Source organism: Typopeltis vanoorti, chromosome 8 (genome assembly GCF_054136105.1).
Source record: "Typopeltis vanoorti isolate ZY-2024b chromosome 8, IOZ_Tvanoo_1.0, whole genome shotgun sequence".
Lineage (NCBI taxonomy): Eukaryota > Metazoa > Arthropoda > Arachnida > Uropygi > Thelyphonidae > Typopeltis > Typopeltis vanoorti.
Genome location: NC_143556.1, coordinates 59,916,537 through 59,940,502, shown reverse-complemented (window position 1 = coordinate 59,940,502; position 23,966 = coordinate 59,916,537). Strand labels below are relative to the sequence as shown.

Here is a 23,966-nt window from a genome sequence, read left to right as displayed (position 1 = left end):
TTACCATCTTCACCAAAAATCATGTCTAAGCAACTGAAATGTTTTACTTGTTCTGTAGATTCTCCATTCACGATGCAGTTGATATTTTCAATGTCTCTACCTATTTTCAACGTCTTGGTCTTTTTATTACATTTTCATAGCAAATTTATTACAGCACTTATTCAATTTAGTCAGGGAATCTTGTACACTTGTACTGGATTTATTTAAAAGTATAACACCTGCATAAAGAAAAGAGCTGAGATTAACATCTCTAATTTTGATATCAGATTTAATACAACTTTCCTTCATAATGTGATCCATATAGATAATGAATAAGAGAGGGTGATGATGCAGATCCTTGTCTGACACTAGATATAACACCAAAACATCTTCCTGCACTTCCTTCAATTTTCAAAGACAAAGTATCACATGATATAATGCCCCATTGACACCATATAACTGTAGTGTTTTGAATAGTTTTTCTCTTGACACCTTGTCATATGCCTTTTTCAAATCTATAAAAAATAAATACAGAACTTTGTTATATTCCCACAATTTCTCAACTATTTGTCGTAAAGTGAAAATCTGATCTTGACAGCTTCTATTTGGTCTGAATCCAGCTTGTTCTTCACCAAGCTTCCCTTCCACAATCCTTCTCAACCATTTCTCAAGTATACTTGCATAAATCTTACCAGGAACACTCAGCAGGGAAATACCTCTATGATTCTCACATTCAGTTTTATTTCCCTTTTTATATATGGGTAACACTATGAGAGCTGTACTCCATTATCTGGAATTCGACCCTCTGTCCAGGCCTTCTGAACTGTGTAGTGTAGCTATTGCAACTTTTATACCTCCATACTTGAGCATTTCTGGTTTTTGATGGCTTTTTCTACTTCAAGTATGGATATGTATTCCAGATTGCATGCCTGGTCAGTGTTTTTTTACCACTGTACTGTCACCGCTTGTTACATTTAGCAATTTTTCGAAGTAATTACTCCATACAACAAGGATATCTTTTTCTTCAGTTTTCATGTCGCCTTTATCTTTAATTCAAAAAATTGCAAATGTAACAATTTCTATGTTACATTTCATCCTCACTTTTCACTTTCACTCTTTCCTATATTTCTGAGCTTTTTCCATCAGCCTCTTAGAATATTCTTCCGCCTTCCTGACATTTATTTTCTATGTTCTCAAAAGTCTGCTTTGGTAAGAACCAAAGTCTGTCCATGACTTTTGTTTAGCTTTCTTACATTTGTCTCTGTATTCTCTAAGAGCATAAGCTGACTTATTCACCAAGAACTTTCGATATGCTTTCTTCTGCTCCTTCACTGGCTAAGACTTCCTATGTCCACCATGGAGTTCTGATTTTTCTATCCTTGACAACCTCACCAAATGCCTCACTGGCCAAACAATTAATGTTTTCTTCAGAGCTTGCTACTGAATCTCCAAGGTTTGGTTTCTGTTCTCAAACGCTTTCATTTTTTTCTTGAATAATGTTTATGTATTTTAGTCTGCAGTTCACATCTGAGAACTGCTCAACTTTTATTCACTTTAAAACCGTCTGACATGTTCTTTTCAGTATGAAAAGAAAATGTAAGAAAGGTTTAAATTTTTTCAATTTTATCTTGTTCAAGATTAAATGGTTATCACTTCCAATTTCAAATCCTGTGTACACTCGTGTCCTGCACCAGTGAGAAAATATCATCATCAACAATAACATAGTCGATGAGATTTTTCTTAATCCTTGCCTCTTCTCTCCACGTGAATTTATGCACATTTTTATGTTGGAACATTGTGTTAGTAATAAGTCCATGCACTGAGCAGAAATCCAACAGGTATTTGCTATTATTATTAGCTTTGCTCTTTTCTCCAAATTTTCCCAAAATATTTCTATATGTTTGACAATCACTTCCTACTCTGCTATTTAAATCTCCAACAAGGACCAACTTTTCCTTTTTCATTGTGTCAGTTGCTTTCTTTAAAGCCTCAAAAAATTCCTCCACTTCTACACCTAGAAGAACCTTCTGTGGGACCATAGGCACAAATAAGTTTTTTGTCCAGTTTCCCCATTCTGATATTTTCCCACATCACTCTACTTGATATTGCTTGCCTTTCAAGAAGATTAGATTTTACTGCTGCTACTTTTCCCTGATTGTTATTGCCTGAATATAACATTTTTTATTTATTGCTTAGAAAGATTTCACCAGTTTTTATCTTTTTTGTTTCAGTCACCCCTATTATGTAGATCTGGTACTTATCCAATACTTCTGCTTGTTCCATTCCTTTGTCATTCAGGCTTCTTATGTTGATAGTACCGATCTTGGACTCTGGTGATGTGGAGTTTGGATGTGTTTCAGGATTTGGTAACCTCCCAACTCACATAAAATAGTTAGTTTTTTTTCTTTTATTCCTCTCTATTCTGTTCTTTGAAGTAGCCTCCCTTCTTATTCACTTCATAGATCGGCATTTGCAGTCTTCATATCCAAACATTTTTTTCTTCCTGCTCACGTTCATTCAATCATATAGTTCTAATATACTATGACTATACAGAAAAACCTTCCATGTGGATTACCATAAAAAAAAAATAAGATATATCAAATAAGAGATTGATTCAATTTCTATGTAGTTACACATAAAATAAAAAATCCAAACAGTTGTTTAACGAACTATGTAGACGGGCAATCATCAAATAGATTTTTGAAAATCAAACATTTTTAGAACAAGAACCACATGGTCTAAAATGGAAGAAGCAAACCAATATTATGACAGCAAGTCTATTTGCATAGGTTTATATATAACCTTTTGTAATCTGCCACTCTTTAGGAAATGCTTTTATACTGGTCATAAGTTACCCAGAGTAGGGATTCCCAGCCTTTTCGTTATCAGACAAAAGGATTTAAATTAATCCTCTGCACAGAAGCTCTTTTTCATTGGTTAATAAAAGAGGAAAAGCTTATTTAAATTTTTTTTTTTTTTTTACTATTTGTTGTAAAATAGTATACTCTGGGTACAAAACAAAAGATAGCAAAATAATCAATCTTAGTTGATTAATAGATGAATTAAGAAAACAGTATTAACAGTATTTGTTTACTGTTATCATTATCACTCAAAACTATTAGCCCCGCTAAGGTCACAATTTCAATAAGTGCAACAACCACACAGATTCATTCTAGGAATTGTAGCCTTTAATTCATTGATTAACAAATTAATTCTGAACTGAATGTAACTTTATATCCCTTAATTTTCTCACAATTTGTAGCAATGAAGACAATCTACTTAATGATTAACAATTTCAGAAAAGATTTTGCATAATCTATTCCAATTTTTCTAAGAACTCTAACATATGTTTAATCCTGGCACTATTTGCTTTCAACCTTTCTCTGAAGAGAACCTAAAGGCAAACAAATAACTATTTTCTGAAATGACCCTTTCTTTTAGGGTTACACAGTGATCAGCATTTATTTTAAAAATTTTTATGGAATTTACAACCGTGTTAAAAAACTTTTTTTTATTATCCTGACGTTTCGATCTTCACATCAAGATCATCATCTGGAGCGTACATAAGTATACAGAACAAGCTGAGTTACATCATTAACTGTAAGCTAGAGAAACAATGATTTGATCACGTTATTCTACTGGCGTGACCTCTGGTGAATAACAAAAAATAAAAAAAATAAAAATAAAATAAAATGAATGCTGATCACCGTGTAACCCTAAAAGAAAGGATTACGATAATTCATGGAGATTCGACCCACAAGCAATGTAACCAATACGGTAAGCTGAAAATCCAAGTTTCAAATTTGATCAATCGACTGGCATTTTTAAAATGGTGTAGGGACAGCGATATCACTCCTAACTGCATCAGGCTAAAGAGAAAATTCACTTCAACAAAGGCACAAAGAATATACCACTGCATAGAGAAAGCACTACTGAGAGAGCAGATCCAAGGCTACCAGAAAGAACCTAGCCGCTATACCAGCTACTAAAAGAAAAAACAGAGCTGTCTAGCTACTTAAACGCAGATATCTGGATAATCCTAGAAAGGATTACGGACAACACAGCAAACCACATCCAACAAACGAAGAAAGAAAATCTAATTTCCAAATTTCAAAGACTAAAAGAACGACAAAACCAGCCGCCACATTCAAAGTTTGCCACAGTGAACAAGAACAACCAACCAGAAGCAAGAAACAACAGGAGCCACCAATCACCCACAGGTATCAATAACATAATTAACCTATCTAATCATCCTCTAAACAAAGACAAAATCTCTATACTTAACAAAGGTTTAATTTTGCTATAGCACCAAAAACGACAGACAAACTTGAAGTTATTTGTAATATGGAAAGAGGCCTAAGATTCATACCTAATAACATAGCAGACAAAATACGTATAGAAACTGCGAACATTTTAAACCATAACAAAACAATAACAAGCAACATAACTAAACACGAATTAACAGCGATAAAATCACTTAAAACAAATCCGAACATAGTAATAACCAGAGCCGATAAAGGAAATGCCACTGTCATTTTAAACCGTACCACTTATATAGAAAAAATGAATCTGCTGGTCTCTGACAATAACACATACAAACTAGTTAACTACCACCCAACTAACAGAACAAAAACAAAATGGAGAAACTACTTAAATCAATTACATGGCCCGAAGATACAATCAAAAAACTGTTCCCTCATTACGTGCGCTCCCCTAGAATTTACAGGCTACCAAAAATTCATAAAGAAAACACCATGCTAAGACCCATCGTTGAAGGAATTGATAGCCCGACGTATCACTTAGCCAAAAAATTAGCAGCAACACTCAAGTAGTTGGTAGGTCATTCCCCCTCGTATATCAAAAACACACAACACTTCATAAACAGACATTACATTAGAAAAAGATGATTTATTAGTCAGTTTTGACGTCTCTGCCCTCTTTACGAATGTCCCAATCAATGACACAATCCTTCTCCTACAAAACAAATTCCCTCCAGATATCACGGTGTTTTTTGCGCATGTGTTACGGTCAGGTTATTTTGTATGGCAAAACGCCTTCTACTTACAAAAAGAAGGCACAGCCATGGGCTTGCCATTATCCCCCCCCCCCATTGCTAACTTTTACATGGAACATTTTGAGCAACTTGCCCTAGATTCCTCCCCTCTAAAACCCAAAGTATGGCTTAGATACGTTGGCGATGTTTTCGCGATCTGGTCCCATGGCCGCCAGACATTAGACACATTCCTTAGCCACCTAAACAAACAACACAAACGCATACAGTTCACAATTGAAATTGTGAAACACAACACACTTCCGTTTCTAGATACACTTGTCACACGTCTTCCCTCGGGCAATCTTTCCTTCACTGTTTACCGAAAACAGACACATACGGGACAATATATACACATAAACTCCTACCACCACCCAACACAAAAACTAGGTGTCATCAACATGCTAAAAAACAGAGCTCAGACGATTTGTTCCAGTGAACAGGCACTGAAAGACGAGTTTAAAATTATCAGTAATAACCTACAAAAAACAGATACAGCCAAAATACTATAAACAAAATTCTCTACAAAACAAAGACAAACCAGACTACAGTAAAACTATAACCATTCCCTACATTAAAGGAATATCAGACAAAATAAACAGAGTACTACAAAAGTACAACCTCAAAGCCACCTTTAAACCTCCTGCAAAATTAAAAAACTTACTCAACTCATCCAAAGACCCACTCCCTCCACTAGCTCACCCTGGAGTATACCAGATTTATTGTACTTGCAACATAATAAAATATAAATATATAATATAAAAAATATAATAATTATGGTGAAGCTGGATTTCTGATCATGCCCAGAATACCTTACACAGAATTGACTGGAAAACCACCAGCTGTCTACATCACACTAGAACATGGTATGAACGGAAATTCAAGGAAGCCTGCGAGATTATCAGCAACCACCCCAATCTGAACAACAATGATGGTTTAAAAATCCCAAACATATGGAAGGTATATATTCGACCTTCCTCACCAAGAACAACTATAAACAGGACTGTAGAAAATCCAGTATTGTAAATAAAAAATAGGAATTGTAATACTAAAAATAGGACACCAATTGTTTCTGAAAGAAAACCATCTAAAAATGTTTATTCCTGTCATTGTAAAAATAGAATTTAGCTTGATGTAAAAAAAAATTTTTATTTTATTTTATTTATTTTTTTATTATTCACCAGAGGTCATGCCAGTAGAATAACGTGATCAAATCACTGTTTCTCTAGCTTACAGTTAATGATATAACTCAGCTTGTTCTGTATACTTATGTACGCTCCAGATGATGATCTTGATGTGAAGATCGAAACGTCGGGATAATAAAAAAGTTTTTTTTTTTTTTTTTTTTTTATAACACGGCTGTAAATTCCATAAAAATTTTTAAAATGAATTTCTGAACTCACAGTTTAGAAGCCCACCTACTGTCAGTTTATACCTCATTAAACACACACACCAAAAAATTAAGGAAAACACAGATGGCCTAGTTAATTTATCTACGATATATTATTAATATATTCCCCTTACACCTAGAAACTGCTTTCATTTTAACTCTTTATTGAGCTGTCTAGCTGCAATACTACTATACTCTAATACTCTCCAAAAATGCTACAGTTTCTATATACTAATGCCAGAACTATCAGAAACAAGAGGGAGGAGTTTTTGACATTGGTTGGAATGACCTTGCCAAAAGTTATAGGCATTCGTGAGACTTGGCTAATGGCACATGTAGTTACAGGGATGAATGTGAAGGGTTCAGTATATTCTAGGAGGATAGAGAAAACAGGATGGGGGGGGGGGGGGTGATTAATGATAGCAGATGAATTGTAGCCAAAAAGAATAGACAGGTAGGAGGGAAGAAGTCTAGTGTGAGATCAAGACCAATAAGACAAAATATACTGCTGGTTGATGCTATAGGCCAGGAAGTTTGAGAGGTGATCTGGAAGATATGCATTAGCAAATAAGCACAATATATATAGCGCAATACATAATCAGCAGTCAGAGCTGAAGAAAATCCAGAAAGATGGTTTGATGTAAAATCAGAGATAAGACAAGGATGCACATTATCTCCACTCTTATTCATCATCTATATGGATCACATTATCAAAGAAAGTGGCATTAGCCCTGATATTAGAATTGGAGATGTCAAACCTAGCTATATTTTATACAGATGATGCTGTGCTCCTAAAGACAACTAGTGCAAGTCTCCAGGATTCTCTAACTAAATTGAATAACAGCTGTAACCAATATGGCATGAAAATCAGCAGTAAAAAGACCAAAACCATGAACTATGAAAATAGGCAGAAGCATAAAATATTTCAGGTTGCATTCTAAATGGAAATTCTATAGAAGAAATAAAATATTTCATAGATATTATTTCTGGAAAATTTTCCATGTTACTTCTCTAAATAAACATTAATTTTTATGGCTATTTTGCCTACTTTTGTTTAGGAGTACCCCTTTGCACCACCACTTCACAAGCATCCCTTAACGACTTCAGCAACAGACTAAAGTTCACCATAGAAACAGAGATTAAAAAATCCATAGATTTCCTAAACCTGACATTAATTAGAACAAACAACAAAACAGCCACAAAAATATTCCACAAACCCACAAATATTGGAAATTACCTCCACTTTAACTCATATCATCCTTATTCTATCAAAAAATCAGTCATCTTAGCACAATTTATAAACACATAAAAGTCTGACTACATATAACTATTTCAACATAGAAATAAAAAAAAGTAACACAAATTTTTTAAAAACCAAAATTACCCAACACAGCTCATAAATTACGAGAAAATAAATTAATAAAACAGCAAAAATCTATCAAAACAATCCAATAATCAAAACAAACTTCCCAATGCAAAGAAAAAAAATCATTAAACTGCCATACATCAAGAACACACACAAAGCCTACAAATACGTTTTTAAACACACTGACTATAAATTAGTGTTCACCATGAACCAAAAATTGGCAACACTTTTAAAACCTACAAAATCTCATATACAAAGAAATACTAGAATACTACGTGGTATACAAATTTTCTTGCCAACAAGACTGTGACGTCACCTATACAGGTTCCATGATCAGATCTTTATGGGCAAGACTACAGGAATACTTCTGTGACTGTAACATACCAATTCCAGAACATCTAAGCAATAAGAAACATAAAAACAGAATACAAAATACAGGAAAAACAGAAATGGCAGTCCAGGCTCTTGAACAGAAGCATACCCAGCAAATCGACAAAGCTGTAATGGTAGACATACAGAAACAATACTTAGAAAATATCGGAAACAATAGCTATAAAATGTGACAAAAATTCAATAAACATTCACTGCAGCTATATAATCTCCGAGACCTAGAAGCTCCAAAACATTAAAATTAGGTCACGACTGCAACAATAGAAAACAAAGATACACCCAAGACAAAAACACCAAGCCGACATGACATAGCCTCCACTTTTCCCACGAGCTCCAAAAATGACACACGGTCAAAATGGCTCACACCCCCGTTACTCCCACCCCTAATCTTGTTTCATCATATTCTATCCTTCTCCTTTCCCCAAAATCTCTATCTTTCACCTTCTTCCCAAAGAATTCACACCACATCCTTAAAACCCTGGGTTTTAAATTGTCAGATTGAAGTAGGCTTCCAAAAGAAACTTAAATATGGAGCCACTTTCGTTGACCTAACATCAGCTTATGACACAGTATGGATCAGGGACCTCCTCCTAAAGCTAGGAGGAGGTCCCTGATGTGGAAAGATCCGGATCAATATTGGCAGAAAAAAGAGTATGCCCAGATTCCTTCACAACGGTCTCCCTCAGAGCTCTGTGTTATCCCCTTTACTTTTTAACATCTACGTGTACGACTTACCACATACCAGCTCAAGCAAATATATGTACGCTGATGACCTAGCAATCCTACATCAATCTACCTCCTTTGCCAACCTGGAATCAACCTTTAAGACAGACCTGAACATCCTGGAAGAGTACTTGAAGCCAAATCCAACAAAAACTGTATCCACAGTATTTCATCTGAACAATGCAGAGGCAAATCGACACTAAAAATGGTAGAACACGAGCTTCACTCGAAATACCTTGGAGTGAGCCTAGACAGAAGCCTAATCTATAAAAAGGCACATCACCAACCTGCCCAACAAAATTAAAACGAGAAACAATATCATTTCAAGGCTTGCTGGAACAACCTGGGGTCGTGGTGCAGAAGTCTTAAGGTCGTCTGCACCAGCCCTCGCATTCTCTGCATCAGAATACTGTGCCTCTGTTTGGGAAAGAAGTACGCTGACGACATCCAGCTAAACTCTACCATGCACACAATTAGTGGGACAGTGAGAAGCACCCCTCTCTCCTGGCTGCCTGTCTTATCGAACATTGCTCCACCAAACATACAGAGAAGACAAGCCTCAATTAAAGAATTTAATAAACCAATGAGCAACCCACAACTTCCCCTGCACCAGACTCTCATAAATCCACCTAGTCTTCGCCTAAAATCTAGAAAGCCTTTCTGGTCCATGGACGAACTCTCTTCAGCTGCCCTGTTATCAACACCTGACATGTAGAAAGGATACTGGTCCAACAATCTCCCACCAAACAGCTTCCTAATAGAAGATCCTTGTGCTCTGCAGCCTGGTTTCGCTCTTCTTAGGAAGATTTGGTCGTCAATCAACAGGATCAGAACTAACCTGGCAGATGTGGCTACCTACTACATAAATGGGGGCTGTCAGACCACCCTTATTGTGATTGTTCTCCCATGGCTCAAACAATTACTCATATTGTGAACGACTACCCAAAGCGGCAATTTCAAGGTGGTGGTCTATAGGACATCCACAAGGTGATAGTGAGGCCTTGGATTGGCTTTCCAGACTGGACATTGACCTGTTCTGTATTCCTTTTGCCATAAGAATAAATAAATTGAAAAAGCCCATATAAAGATTCCTCTTATGACTTTAGCATAAGAATCAAACAAGTCATTTCAAATTAAGGACACAATGCTGTTGTTGTTCTTCCAACAGTTCTATGGATGTGCTTTATGCCCTTCACTTATATGGCATTCAGATTTAACTACAGAAGTCTCAAATTCAAAATCTCAAAAACAACAATTTAGTTGTTTTAATTTTAAGCAGAAAGATTTTACCCACAGCTGATGACAAACTCGGTATATGTTCATATCTTATGATTGATATATATGTATGGAAATATTACAAGTTATTCAATCTGCAACTAGGGTAATCTCTTAAATTATCTAGCCCTCAAATAACCGAAACTTCAGTTAATCAGTCTTTGAATGGGTTATAACAGGTTGATCAATGAACTTCTGGAAAAGCACTCTAATCATATCTTCAGTCAATTATGCACTCAGCTAAATGATCAGCAAATTAATTTCCCAATGCAAGAAGATAAAAGGTCACTGTCATACAACTGTCCCAATTCAGACTAAACTGAATTTTGATATTTTAGAAAGGAATTTCTATACCATATTTCAACAAAACAGATGGAAAGATGTGACATGATGAGTAAACATTATGACATTAAGGATTTCAGCTGATATTGTCAAGAGTACCTGTAAAGGAATAAGCAGTCAAAAGATAATAACAGTTGTATCTTTTGACAAGATCAGGACAATTATTTTGTTATACATTATAATGTATTTTTTATTGGAGTTCCTGTACTAATAATTAGTACAATTTCTTTCTTTTCAAAAAATAAAATAAAATAATATATACACACACACCCCCTTTTATTTTTATTTACTTATTTTATTCATTTACTTTTTTTGAACTGTACTAACACTACTTGTTAAGAAAGGAAATAAATGGTTATTTTAACCATTTTTTTGTTAAATTTTCATGTTAAGAATTTTTCTTAACATGAAATAAAGTATACATTTTTGGTTCCTTTCTGATTCACATTAACATTTGCTAATATCCCTATATCATAAGTAAGCATTTAACGTGACTAGTGCACATTGTTATTTGGTTAAGAATTTATGTATCCTGATATTCGCTGTCCTGCCTATTTGGCAAAAGTAGGACAATTTACAGCTGCAAGGGACCTGGTATACCCCAGGTAGGTCTAGGGGAAGTGGTTGGTCCTTGGTAGAGTGGATAAGGGATGCCAACTTTTTATATGGTCTGTAAAAAGAAGTCAGGTCATATTTTTTTAAGGATTTTGGTTATTTTTTCAGAGGTGCCCCACTAAATCTATCACTATTCCCTACATTCGAGGCACCTCTGAAAAAATAACCAAAATCCTTAAAAAATATGGCCTGACTTCTTGTTACAGACCATATAAAAAGTTGGTATCCCTTATCCACTCTACCAAAGACCTACCTGGGGTATACCAGATCTCTTGCAGCTGTAAATTGTCCTATTTTGGCCAAACAGGCAGGACAGCAAATATCAGGATTTCAGAACACAAGGACTGCATCTGGTTTCACCAGTACAGCCACTCTGGGCTTGCAGACCATGCTCTAGATACCTGCCACAGAATACATTGGAAGAAAGCCAAAGTAATACACCACAGCAAGTTCAAGTATGAAAGATTATTCATAGAATCATCCTCAGCTCTAAAAAAATTCCAAACCTCAACAAATTTGGGTATATGAGACTGCCCCAAATTTGGGAGACTTACATCATGAGAACATCAGCCCAACGGCCAAGACAACTCAATATAGCCTGCTAGGAGGCACCATTAGGACAATGAAGATAGCAATGTGACATTACCGAAATATAGGGTGTATTTATTAAATTTTCTTGTAATTAATATTCCAGTATACGTTGTAAATTCCTTAAATAATTTAATAGTCAAGAGAAATAATCATAACTTACCAATGCAGTTACTAGGATTAAGATTGTCAGTAAGATAGGTCCCACACTGTTTAGCAGCAGAATACATGCGTAATCTATTTGCTGCAAGATATACTGCTTTTACTCTGTCTTTTGGAATTTCCAAGCTGAAAAAAAATTAATACATAATAAAACTGGATGTTCTAAATTACAAAATTCAATTCTAATTTTAAAATAGTCAATTTCTTAATATGTACTCCCAAGGAGCATACATATTAGGAAATATCATGATTAAGTTCACATTATAGGCAATATCCTGTCAACAATTTTCCTCCGAATTAGTCCATTACTAGTCAAGTACTCCAGCACTGTCAGATCTTATATTGATCTTCCAGGACACGTTACTCCACCAATTTACCTAGATCTTGGTCTTCCTGTGAATCTCATTCCTGCCATCAATGTACTTATTCTTAAAATCAGAATAAATTTCACTTCAGTGACCATGAAAATCCACAATTAATTCAAGATTACAGTGAAATATCCCAAATATTTCAATTATCAATTTAACTTGCACTTGTGAATAAATTATCACAACAGGTGCATACTTACCATGATAAACTGGAACAAAAAAACATTAAGCAAATTTTACAATCAGCACCAACTTTACCAACTTTTTTCTTTGATAAAATTACCTAAATATTGTTATTATAATGATATAGTATATAGATGGTGTTCTAAAAATAAAAAGCTTTGTGATCTTTTCTTTTTTAAGAAAAAAAAAGTTAAAATAAAACTGTAAATTACACTCATATTCAAAAAGAAAAAAATGAAAATTTTAACAAAAAAATTTAAATAGAAAATGTCTTGTTTTGGAAAATGCTCAGAAAATGAATATAACATACAAATAACTATCTAGCATTTTAATGAAAATTATAACTAAATTATAACTAAAAAATGATTTTTTTACCAACATATTCAGAAACATAAGCTCATCTCTATGAAATCACAATTAACTTGTTGAATAGTGCTATCTATGACTATGTATGAGGAGGGTTCCCTATAAAAGAAAGTCAGTTTTAGTGGATGAAGTTCTTTGTTTTCATTGTTATTAAAGGATCATGAGAAATAGCTTATTTTTGAAAGGAAGAAAATCAGGAACTATTCCACTCTGCTGATGTCAGTGTACAGCACAGTGGAAAAAACACTCTGGGAAACTTATCGACTCTTGTGAAGGTAAAAAAAGTAGGTCATACTTTTCTCAAAGAAAAAGAAAATTAAATTTTTGTCTGTTTCAGTTTTGACATCTCACTGAGCATATGGTTCAATGTATGCACCAAGCAACATATGCAAGCATGCAACTACATACATATTGATTAATGATAAATGGATGTGTCTCATTATGAGAATCATTTCCTAAACAAGCCCTGAATTTCTGTCATTTCTAGTATCATATGAAATCAGTGACTTCAGCTTGTGTGCCTCAGCAACAACTGCAACCTGAAGCTCTTTTGTAAATTCTGTCCAGAATATACAGATTACGCAACATCACTTATGTCAAGGATTTCTTCTTCAAATAGATCTCTGGAACGAGACTGAACGAGCACCTACAAATGTAAAAATACAAATCTTCCAATATCAAGCTATACATCCACTTGTAATTTCATTTTGTTGTTCAATGAGCTCAAACCCTTGAAAATTAAGTGCAATTTCGAGTCACAAATTCTTCCATTCTGATGATTTCTGGATCACATTCTCCACACTTTAACGTTACTGACAGCATTTGTGATGTTATAACTCTTCAAGAAATCTTTCAATGTTGGTAAGCTTTCTGCATTGATCATGATGAAACATTGTTTGAACATGACTTATGGTACTTTACCTCTAAGTTTGTGTTGATCTATTAGTTGAATCAATGAGATGGCATTTCAGTAACAACAGTTTTGCTTTTATGAATCTGTGGTATATCAAAGGTTCAAACTACGAGGATGCATTACCAACAAACAGGACCGGCTTCTTTCCTAGTCTGAAGATTTTGTTCTATTGCTGGTGTAAAAAATTTTTTAAATTTCAGTAGTCATTCCTCACTTTTATTATTATTATTATTACATGACACCTCCAGGGAATCCTAAGACACATCAAGGGAGGGCACCTGCTCTACATCTCTGTCTCCATCTACACCAGCGCCGTCCTGCCTGCCACCACCACAACTAGTATTTTCACAGACAATCACAAACATCCATGCTCATGGTGGGATTCAAACCCACAGCCTTTTGGCTGGAGAGCAGATATGCTACCCACTCAGCCAACCAGGCCAGCTTATGTGATGATCTATTAGTTGAATCAATGAGATAGCATTTCAGTAACAACAGTTTTACTTTTATGAATCTGTGGGATACCAAAAGTTCAAGCTATGAGGATGCATTACCAACAAACAGGAACAGCCACTTTCAGTTAATACTACTTTTAAAAATCACTGGGAGTTAGTAAAATGATTCCTCCATGCTCTCAAGTTCTCGGAATGATAAAAATGGCTTAGTTTCGAAGTTTATTGGATATTTGATCCCGATATCAAAGTAAATGATCTTTTGATGCCTTGTGCCCTTCAGCATACTGTATCATTTTTCAAGAGCAGACCAGTTTCAAAACTGAACATTTGGAAAGGTGAATAATCTTGGACAAGTTCTTGTCCAAGATTCCAACTTATTAGTTGTGGCTTCATTATGCATTATATACTGCTCAAAACAATTAGGGAATATTTTAGTTTGTCGGATAATTATAAATTTCTGCAAATAATTATAACTGTTGGGTACTTTATACATGAATAAATATTTCTTACTTATGGATAGGGTGTAATTGATAAGATATTGTTTAAATAATCAATATTTGTTACAAATTGTTTCTTTCTTTTAGGGTTACACGGTGGTCAGCACTCATATTTGTAGATTTAGGGACTCAAAAACACACATATTGAACAAATTATTTTATTAATTACAAATAAAATAAAACTTGACGTTTCGACCTCTATATCGAGGTCATCATCGGAAGAATACAACTGTATACAAAACCAAACTACATGCTCATGCTTTCTATATCAGTAAACTAAATCTACGTAGTTAATGAATCTTTTTTTCAAGCCTGACTTCTAGTGATAGAAAGGAAAAACAAAAATAAAGAAAGAAAGAAATAAAATTATATATATAAAAAAAAAAAAAAAAAATTATATATATATTATAAATAGATAAATGCAACTACAATAAACTGTTAGAGTCCTCATGTATTAATATTCTGGATAGTTACAAAATGATTTCTTTCAGTTGCTATTGAATGTTCTAAACACTTCACCAGGTTGTCATCTTGTAGTGGGAATTTTTCTAATGCTAGTTTAGGATGTTATACAGGTTGTAGATGGGTCCTCTACATTCTTGAAATGGTGAGGCCATCATTTTTGTTGAGATTTGGGTTGTGTTTGAGCATTTCACAAGACTCTTTAAATTTTCTCTCAAACCAGGTTTTGGTGCAATGTAGGGACTTGGTATTTTTCCAGTCAATTCTATGGTATGTTTGGAGTGCATGGTCAGAAAGGCCTGTTTTACCAAAGTGGAGGTATTTAATGTGTCGTTTGTGTTCGTCTTGTCTGATTGGGATAGTTCGCCCTGTTTCCCCTATGTATGGTATGTTACATGTGCAGTGTATTTTGTATACCCCCTGGGTGTGCTAAGTGTGGAAGAGGATCTTTAGAGGAACTGAGTAGGTGTCTTAGCTTATTTGGGGGTTTAAAGGTGGTTTTAATGTTGTATTTGCGAAGTGTTCTGTCTATTTTTTCAGAAATGCCTCTAACATAAGGAATGGCAATGGCATTCTTGAAATCTTTTTTGTTCTTACTGGTATCTTTATGGGGGATCTTGTGAATAGTTTTTTTTATTGTATCCATTTTTGATAAATGTTTGGTTGATGATTTTGTATTCTTGGTTTAGAGCCTGTTCATTCGAACAAATAGTTAAGGCTCTGTGTTTAAGGGTGCTTATGACACCTAATTTTTGTGTTGGGTGGTGGTAAGAATTTTTGTGTATGTATTGGCCTGTGTGTGTAGGTTTGCGGTAAACTGAGAAGGAGAGACAGCCAGAGGGAAGACGTGTGACAAGTGTGTCTAGGAAAGGAAGAGAGTCGTTTTTTTCCATTTCAATGGTGAATTGGATACGTTTGTGTTGTTTGTTTAGGTGGCTAAGGAATGTATTTAGAGCTTCGCGGCCGTGGGGCCAAATGGCGAAAATATCGTCGACATATCTGAGCCAAATTTTGGGCTTTAGACATGCTGTCTCTAGAGCACGTTGCTCAAAGTCTTCCATGTAAAAGTTAGCTATTGGGGGAGAAAGTGGTGAGCCCATGGCTGTACCTTCTTTTTGAAAGTAAAAATTGTTTTGCCATACAATATATCCGGAGCGGAGTACGTGGGCAAAAAGGGCAGTGATGTCATGTGGAAATATGTTCTGTAGTAGCAAGATCGTGTCATTGATTGGGACATTGGTGAAAAATACAGTGTCAATAAATATATTGACACTGTTAATTATTAGTCCTACATACCTTCCAAATGTATGAGGATACACATGAAAGGTAAGCATAAGGAATACCACATACAAGAATCATCTAAATTACTGAGTATTTATTTTTCTATAACAAATAGCATGCTCTCTCTCTCTCTCTAACTTTCGTTTTCTGCCTTAAACTCACTACTCATGCATATGATTCTTGTGTCCAGGTTATTGGTTCACAGGTAATTTCATTCTGCCCTTTACCAATTGAACCATCATCATCAAATTCCTGGCATGTACTCTCAAGAGGGGGTGTACAGGATATGATACTACTACATGAAAAATTTAAAACATTACTAACTTCCTATCTATGATTTTCCTCCAAATCAGTCTGTTAAATATCAAGACTCCAATATTATCAGGTCTTATATATCTGTCTTCTAAGGACTTTTTACTGTGTCGATCCATCTATATCTTGGTCTTCCTCTGGGTCATTTTCCTGCCAACCTAGCAGAGAACACTTGTTTCGGTAACCTTTCCTTGCCCATTCTGTTTAAGTGACCATACCACCTGAAATTAGCTCTGCTAATTCTTTCCTGGATGCTGACAAGGTCAAGTTCTTTCCTAATATCCTTGTTTTTAATATGATATTGCCAATGATGCCATCTGTTTCTACCCCTAATCTTTCTCAGGACTCTCATATTTGCTGTCTCTAGTCTTTGGTCAAGTGTTTTACTTCTGACCCAGCTCTCAGATCCATAAGTTAAAACTGGTTTGAACACTGTCTTGTATACAGACAATTTAGTGTTCCGACTAATTTCTCTCTTATTCCATATGAATTTATTCAACTGACTTCCTACCATACCAGGTTTGTTGATTCTGTTGTATATTTCTATATTTAATTTACAATCTTCATACCACGAAAATATGAAAATTATCCATCCTCAATATTGAGTAATTATATATTCTGAAAAGAAATGAATTCTTCCCCTTTGTGCAGCTTGAATTCAATTAATTTTCATGATATTTCCCACCTCCTATCAAACATCACAAGACAATTTCTTGTTCCCTCTCAATGAGCAGTTGTTTATCTGCTTGCAGCATAAACATGTCAATAAAAAAAAATTAAAAATTAAGCAGAAACTGAAACATGAGGATGCTGAATGACAGAAACTATCAGGATAAAAAGCAAACGTTTTGTTACGTAGAAAAATAAGGAAAATCACTAAACAGTGATTTTCCTTATTTACAGTGGAAAGACATGATAAGTATATTTGAAATTTAAAGGGCTGATTACACTAATGAAGGTGAAAGAAATAAGGAATTTGCTTTTAGTAATAATCTAACAAACTACTAAACCATTGCATTACCGTATAATGTTCACCATCCTCTCATCCAGGGCCATCGTAACTCACCAAAGGCAATACCTAAGAGTGGCAAGTTTGAAGAACAGCAAATTAGCAGAATTATGTCTCAAAAATAAAAATACCATTTCTTTTTAATTCTGTTTTCTTAAATATAAGGGCAGAACATACCCTAAAATGGTCATGCTCTGAACATTCAACATTAACCACTTCTCCAAAATATACTATGCATATCATATCTCCCTTTGGTAACCTAGACCATGACATCTTACATATGAGGTGGCTTGAAAAAGTTCTATGGTCTCTAGAGCAGGGTTTCTAGGCTAGGTAAAAAATACATCATCAAATTCCTGCCATGTACCCTCAAGGGGTGTACAAGATATGATAGTACTACACGAAAAATTTACATCATTACTAACTTCCTATCTACAATTTTCCTCCAAATCAGTCTGTTACTTCTCAAGACTAACGTTATCAGATCTTATATTTCTATCGTCTAAGGCACTTTGTACTGTATCAATCCACCTATATCTTGGTCTTCTTCTGGGTCATTTTCCTGCCAACCTGGCAGAAAACACTTGTTTTGCTAATCTTTCCTCGCCCATTCTGTTTAAGTGACCATACCACCTGAGATTAGCTCTGCTAACGCATTCCTGGATGCTGACAATGTCAAGTTCTTTCCTAATATCCTCGTTTTTAATATGATATTGCCATTGATGCCATCTGTTCACTCCTATAATCTTTCTCAGGACTCTCATATCTGCGGTCTCTAGTCTTTGGTCAATACTTCTGACTCAGCTCTCAGATCCATAAGTTAAAATTGGTTTGAACACTGTCTTGTATACAGCTAATTTATGTTCCGACTAATTTCTCTCTTATTCCGTATGAATTTACTCAGTTGACTTCCTACCATACCAGCTTTGTTGATTCTGTTGTCTATTTCTATATTTAATTTACCATCTTCACTAAAAATCGTGCCTAAGTAGCTGAAATGCTTTACTTGTTCCACCGGTTCTCCATTCACAACACAGTTGACATTTTCAATGATTCTGCCTATTTTCATTGTCTTTGTCTTTTTATTGCTGACCTTCAACACCATATCTATTACAACAGTTGTTGAATTTAGTCAGTGAATCTTGCAGACTTGTAGTGGATTTATTTAGAAGTATAACATCGTCTGCATAAAACAAAGAGCAGACAATAACATCTCCAATTTTGATATCAGGTTTAATACCACTTTCCTTCATAATGTGATCCATATAGATAATGAATAACAGAGGAAATAATGTACATCCTTGTTTGACACCATATTTGACATTAAACCATCTTCCTGTACTCAATTCTAACTGCTGACTTACAACTCAAATAAGGACTAAGTATTGCTTGATATAATGTCCCATTGATATCACATAACTGTAGCATTTTGAATAGCTTCTCTCTTGGCACCTTGTCATATGCCTTTTCCAGATCTACACTTAAATACAGATCTTTGTTATATTCCCATGCTTTCTCAACTATTTGTCGTAAAGTGAAGATCTGATCCTGACAGCCTCTATTTAGCCTGAATCCAGCTTGTTCTTTATCAATCTTTTCTTCTCAACCGTTTCTCAAGTATTATAGCAAAAATCTTGCCCAGAACACTCAGTAAGGAAATACCTCTGTAATTCTCACATTCAGTTTTATTTCCCTTATTATATATGGGTATTAGAGCTCTACTCCAATCATCAGGAATTCGTCCCTCTGACCAGGCATTCTGAACCATGTAGTGCAGCCACTGTAAGACTCTTATACCACCATACTTCAGCATTTCTGGTCGAATATCATCTACTCCTGCTGCCTTTCCACATTTCAAGCCTTTGATGGATTTTTCTACTTCAAGTATGGATATGTATTCCTGACTGCATGCTTGGTCAGTGTTTTTTATCACTGTGCTGTCATCACTGCTTGTTTCATTTAGCAGTTTTTCAAAGTAATTACTCCATACTTCAAGGATATCTTTTTCTCCTGTTTTCATTTCACCTTTATCATTTCTAATTCCTTTTACAGCACTCTTTCCTCCATTCCTAAGCTTCTTCAACAACCTCCAGAATATTTTGCCACCTTCTTGGTATTTATTTTCTATATTCTTGCCAAAGTCCTCCCATGACTTTTGTTTAGCTAGTTTTACACACTGTTTAGCTTTCTTACATTTGTCTCTGTATTCTGTAAGAGTAAAAGCTGACTTATTTGTCGGGAACTTTTGATATGCTTTCTTCTTTTCCTTCACTGCCTCTTTAACTTCCTATGTCCACCATGGAGTTCTAATTTTTCTCCTTGCAGACAACTTCACCACATGCCTCTCTAGCTGAATCAGTCAGGGTTTTCTTCAAGGCTTGCCACTGAATCTCCAAGGTTAGGTTCCTGTTCTCAAACTCTCATTTTTTCTTCAATAATTTGGTGTATTTTAGTCTACAATTCACAGCTGAGAGTGCTCAACTTTTATTCGCTTTAAAACTTATATGTTATTCCTTTTCAATATGAAATTCAATTTTATCCTGTTCAAGACTAAATAGCGATCACTTCAAATTTCAAATCCTCTGTATACTCTAGTGTCCTGCACCAGGGAGAAAACGTCACTATCAACAATAACATAGTCAATGAAACTTTTCTTATTCCTTTCCTCTTCTCTCCATGTGAATTTGTGCACATTTTTATGTTGGAATGTGGTGTTAGTAATAACCAGTCCATGTCCTGAGCAGAAATCCAATAGATATTTGCCATTATTATTAGCATTGCTCTTTTCTCCAAATTTTTGTGTCTGACAATCACTTCCTACTCTGCTATTTAGATTCCCAACAAGGACCAACTTTTCCTTTTTCATTGTGTCAGTTGCTTTTTCTAAAGCCTCAAAAAATTACACCACTTCTACCATAGTAGAACCTTCTGTGGGACGATAGGCACAAATAAGTCTCATTGTCCAGTTCCCCATTCTCATATTTGCCCACATTACTCTACTTGAGATTGCCTGCCATTCAAGAAGATTAGCCTTGTATTTTGTGTTGAATACTAAGGCTACTCCTTTTCCTTGATTGTCATTGCCTGAATATAACATTTTGTATTTATTGCTCAGAAAGATCACCATTTTTTGTCTTTTTTGTTTTAGTCACCCCTATTATGTCGATCTGGTACTTATCTAATTCCACAGCTAAAGCTAACTAGAATTTATTCTTGTTATATATTTTACTCTAAATATTATACCAACTGTGAAGAATAAACTATTAAAAACAGAATAGATTTAAGAAAGGCAGATCTTACATAGGCTCAATTTTTATTTTCAAATTATTAATTGATAAGAGAATTGCAAAGAGAAATGTGCACTTTATTGATTAAAAAACAGCTTTTGATAAAATTAAGTGACAATAACTGTTTAAAATGTTAGATGATTTAAACATACCAATGCTTACAGTCAATTCAAGAAATATATACAGGAAATCAAAAGCAGTCAAACCAGAGCAAGCATCAAGTAGTATAGCAGAGAATACTCTATTACCTCTACTTTTTCATACATAAAAAATTGTTTGAAAATAAGAAAATAATTTGGAAACAGCAAAATCCCGTTCAGAATACAAATAAACTCACAAAATTCTTATTTGCAAATAACCAAACCACATTAGCTAGATCAAAAGATGATTTATAAAGGTCAGTAAAATCATTTGATGAAATCTCAGAACAATACAGTATGAAATACAACTTCATATTATATTGTTCAAAAAAGGCTTTCAAAGAAGGAAAATCGTAAGAAGGAAAATAGTGATAAATAATAAAATATTAGAATAAGTAAATACTTAGATTTGGGATGTGTTTTATCATATGAAGATAAAAAATAATACTTTTTCCAAGAAAGTAAAAATCAGACAGGTATCAAAAATCAGAAGGCAGTATTTTGAGCCCACTTCTTTTTTCCATCTATTTAAATGACTTAGATAAAAATATAAAGAACAAAGACAGCTATGTTTGCTGATGATTTGGTCCTATTCTCAGCTCATAACTTCGAAACAGCAGAAAGTCACTTAAAGCCATTGAAAGTTTATCTACATACTGTCAAAACCAAAAAATCAAAATTAACCTTACTAAATTAACCTTAGAAATTTGTGTATTTACCATTAATAATCATCTCAGAAAGTGGAGACCAAAGATTAAGCTAAACAATCAACTAATTACATTTAATGAAAACCCCAAATACCTTGAAAAGTTACTCTGGATCCATCATTAAGCTTTAATAAACATATCAACAATGTTGCTGTCAAAGCAGGAAAAAAAAAAGACTAAACATCATGAAAAGTATCTCTGGTAGAGAGTGTGAAACTGAAGCTAAAACCTTTAGTCACATACCTCTATTATCCAACCCATAATGGAATATGCTTTGCCCATCTGGATGCAAACATCACAAACCAGTTTAGGCAAGCTTATAAAAATTAAGAAAAATGCAGCTAGAATCATGTGGACTAAGGAATACAACTCCTGAAAATATAGCAGAATTTGAATCCAACCTTGTTCCTTGGAAAATTAGACAGCAAGAAAATTTTATTAAATTTGTAGAAAAAAAGAGCCAATCTTGCACATCATAGAACAAAGGAACTTTTTAAAAAGTGGCAACAAACAGAATAAAGAAGAAAAAAAAATTTACAATGCATAAAATCATGGAAGATAAAATTCCCTTAGACTGTCCAAATAAAATAGCCAACTACCCAGCATTTCCTCCAAATCAAGATAGGAAAAATATAGTTATTAATTTTGAAATAGGGAAACACAAGAGAAAAAAGCCTAGAAAACCCTGAAATTTTGAGATCATTAACTCTCTCAAAAATAATGGAATATGGGCCTGATTCAATAAAGATCTACAGAGATGGCTCCAAAAATCAAAATGGCAATTCTGGGAGTGGCACACTCATCTATGGCTTTCAAAATAAACTAAAAACAACCAACAGTACAGGATGCAACTCATACCATGCAAAATTACTAGCCATTAGGCACTGCAGCATTTAGATAAACAAAACCCAAAGAAATTTATATTTTTCACAGATTCCTTAGCAGCCCTTCAAGCTATTAAGAACTGTTACACTAGCCACCAAAAAAAAATACTTAGAGACATGTCAAAAACTACACAAGGATTCCAAAATAATTTTTCAATGGATTCCATCTCTCCAAGATATGACTCACCACTGGTATTCAGCAGACCAATCAGGAGCTGCCATCAACTCCAAGTTTAATCACTGTGCCACTACCATGATCTATTGCCTCAAGAATGGCCACACAAGCTCAATCAAGTTTAGCAATGCCATAAAAGTCTTTCCCATCTGCAAACCTGTAACATCAAGGAAGCATCACCACTGCATTTACTAAATTGTATTAATATTTCTAAAGTGAACTTCATAACAACCCAGAAAAGGTGCTATTATAAATAAAATACATGAATTTGCCCATGAAAAAAAAAGACATTAAAATATCTAATTTTAAAAAAATTAAAGAAAATATTTAAACCATTCTTAGTACAAAAGCATATCCTATCACAACTAATATAGAATGTAAAAAAAAAATGATGAAAAACAAATCCAAAGTGGATCAATAAAATTTCTAAGGAAAAGCAGCTGGATAATATGTGGGACCAACAATTGAAGAAATCACTAAATCTAAAATTGATAAATTATTATGTGAGCAAATAAACAAAAATGGATTTAACATGTCGCGTGGACAACAGCACACTTATAAAATTATTGTAGTTATATAATAAATAATTTTAAAAGAAATGGAAGGCCAAGAAGTCAGTCCACTTGGCCTAAAATCCTTGTCAGAATAAAGAAATTCTAGAAAAGGCTGAACAGCATGAAGATCTCCTGGTGCAAGAATGGATAATACTGATAGTGTAAAAATGTCAAATGATACTTTGCACATCTTATACATAATTGTCATATTTTTATTAGTAATTTGTTACTTAATAAAAATATAGCACAAAGAATTAGTGCAACTTACCGAGCTGTATAGGCATAATCTATAAGCCTTTCAATAGAATCAAGATCAAAGTTTCCATTCAGCTTATACTGAAACAAATGTCTTCCTTTATTCTCAGCAGTGAACAGCTCAAAGAAATAGGGACTGGAGCTTGCCAGTACAGCACGGTGGGCATGGATTTCTCTTACATCTTGGGAACCACCAACCTTCAAGAAGCATTTTAATTATTAATCAAATATTACTAAT

General features: G+C 34.4%; 1 protein-coding gene across 3 annotated transcripts in view; it reads right to left on the bottom strand.

Moving 5' to 3' along the window:
- LOC150104027 (influenza virus NS1A-binding protein homolog) overlaps positions 1 to 23,966 on the bottom strand; it is a 266,485-nt gene that overhangs the window by 112,744 nt on the left and 129,775 nt on the right. For all 3 annotated transcript variants that reach the window (XM_090397250.1, XM_090397248.1, XM_090397249.1), the window contains exons 3-4: positions 23,742 to 23,926; positions 11,882 to 12,006 (exon numbers count right to left, since the gene is read on the bottom strand). In XM_090397250.1, coding sequence (XP_090253376.1) covers positions 11,882 to 12,006; positions 23,742 to 23,926 — 310 coding nt within the window. The remainder of the gene's footprint in view (positions 1 to 11,881; positions 12,007 to 23,741; positions 23,927 to 23,966) is intronic.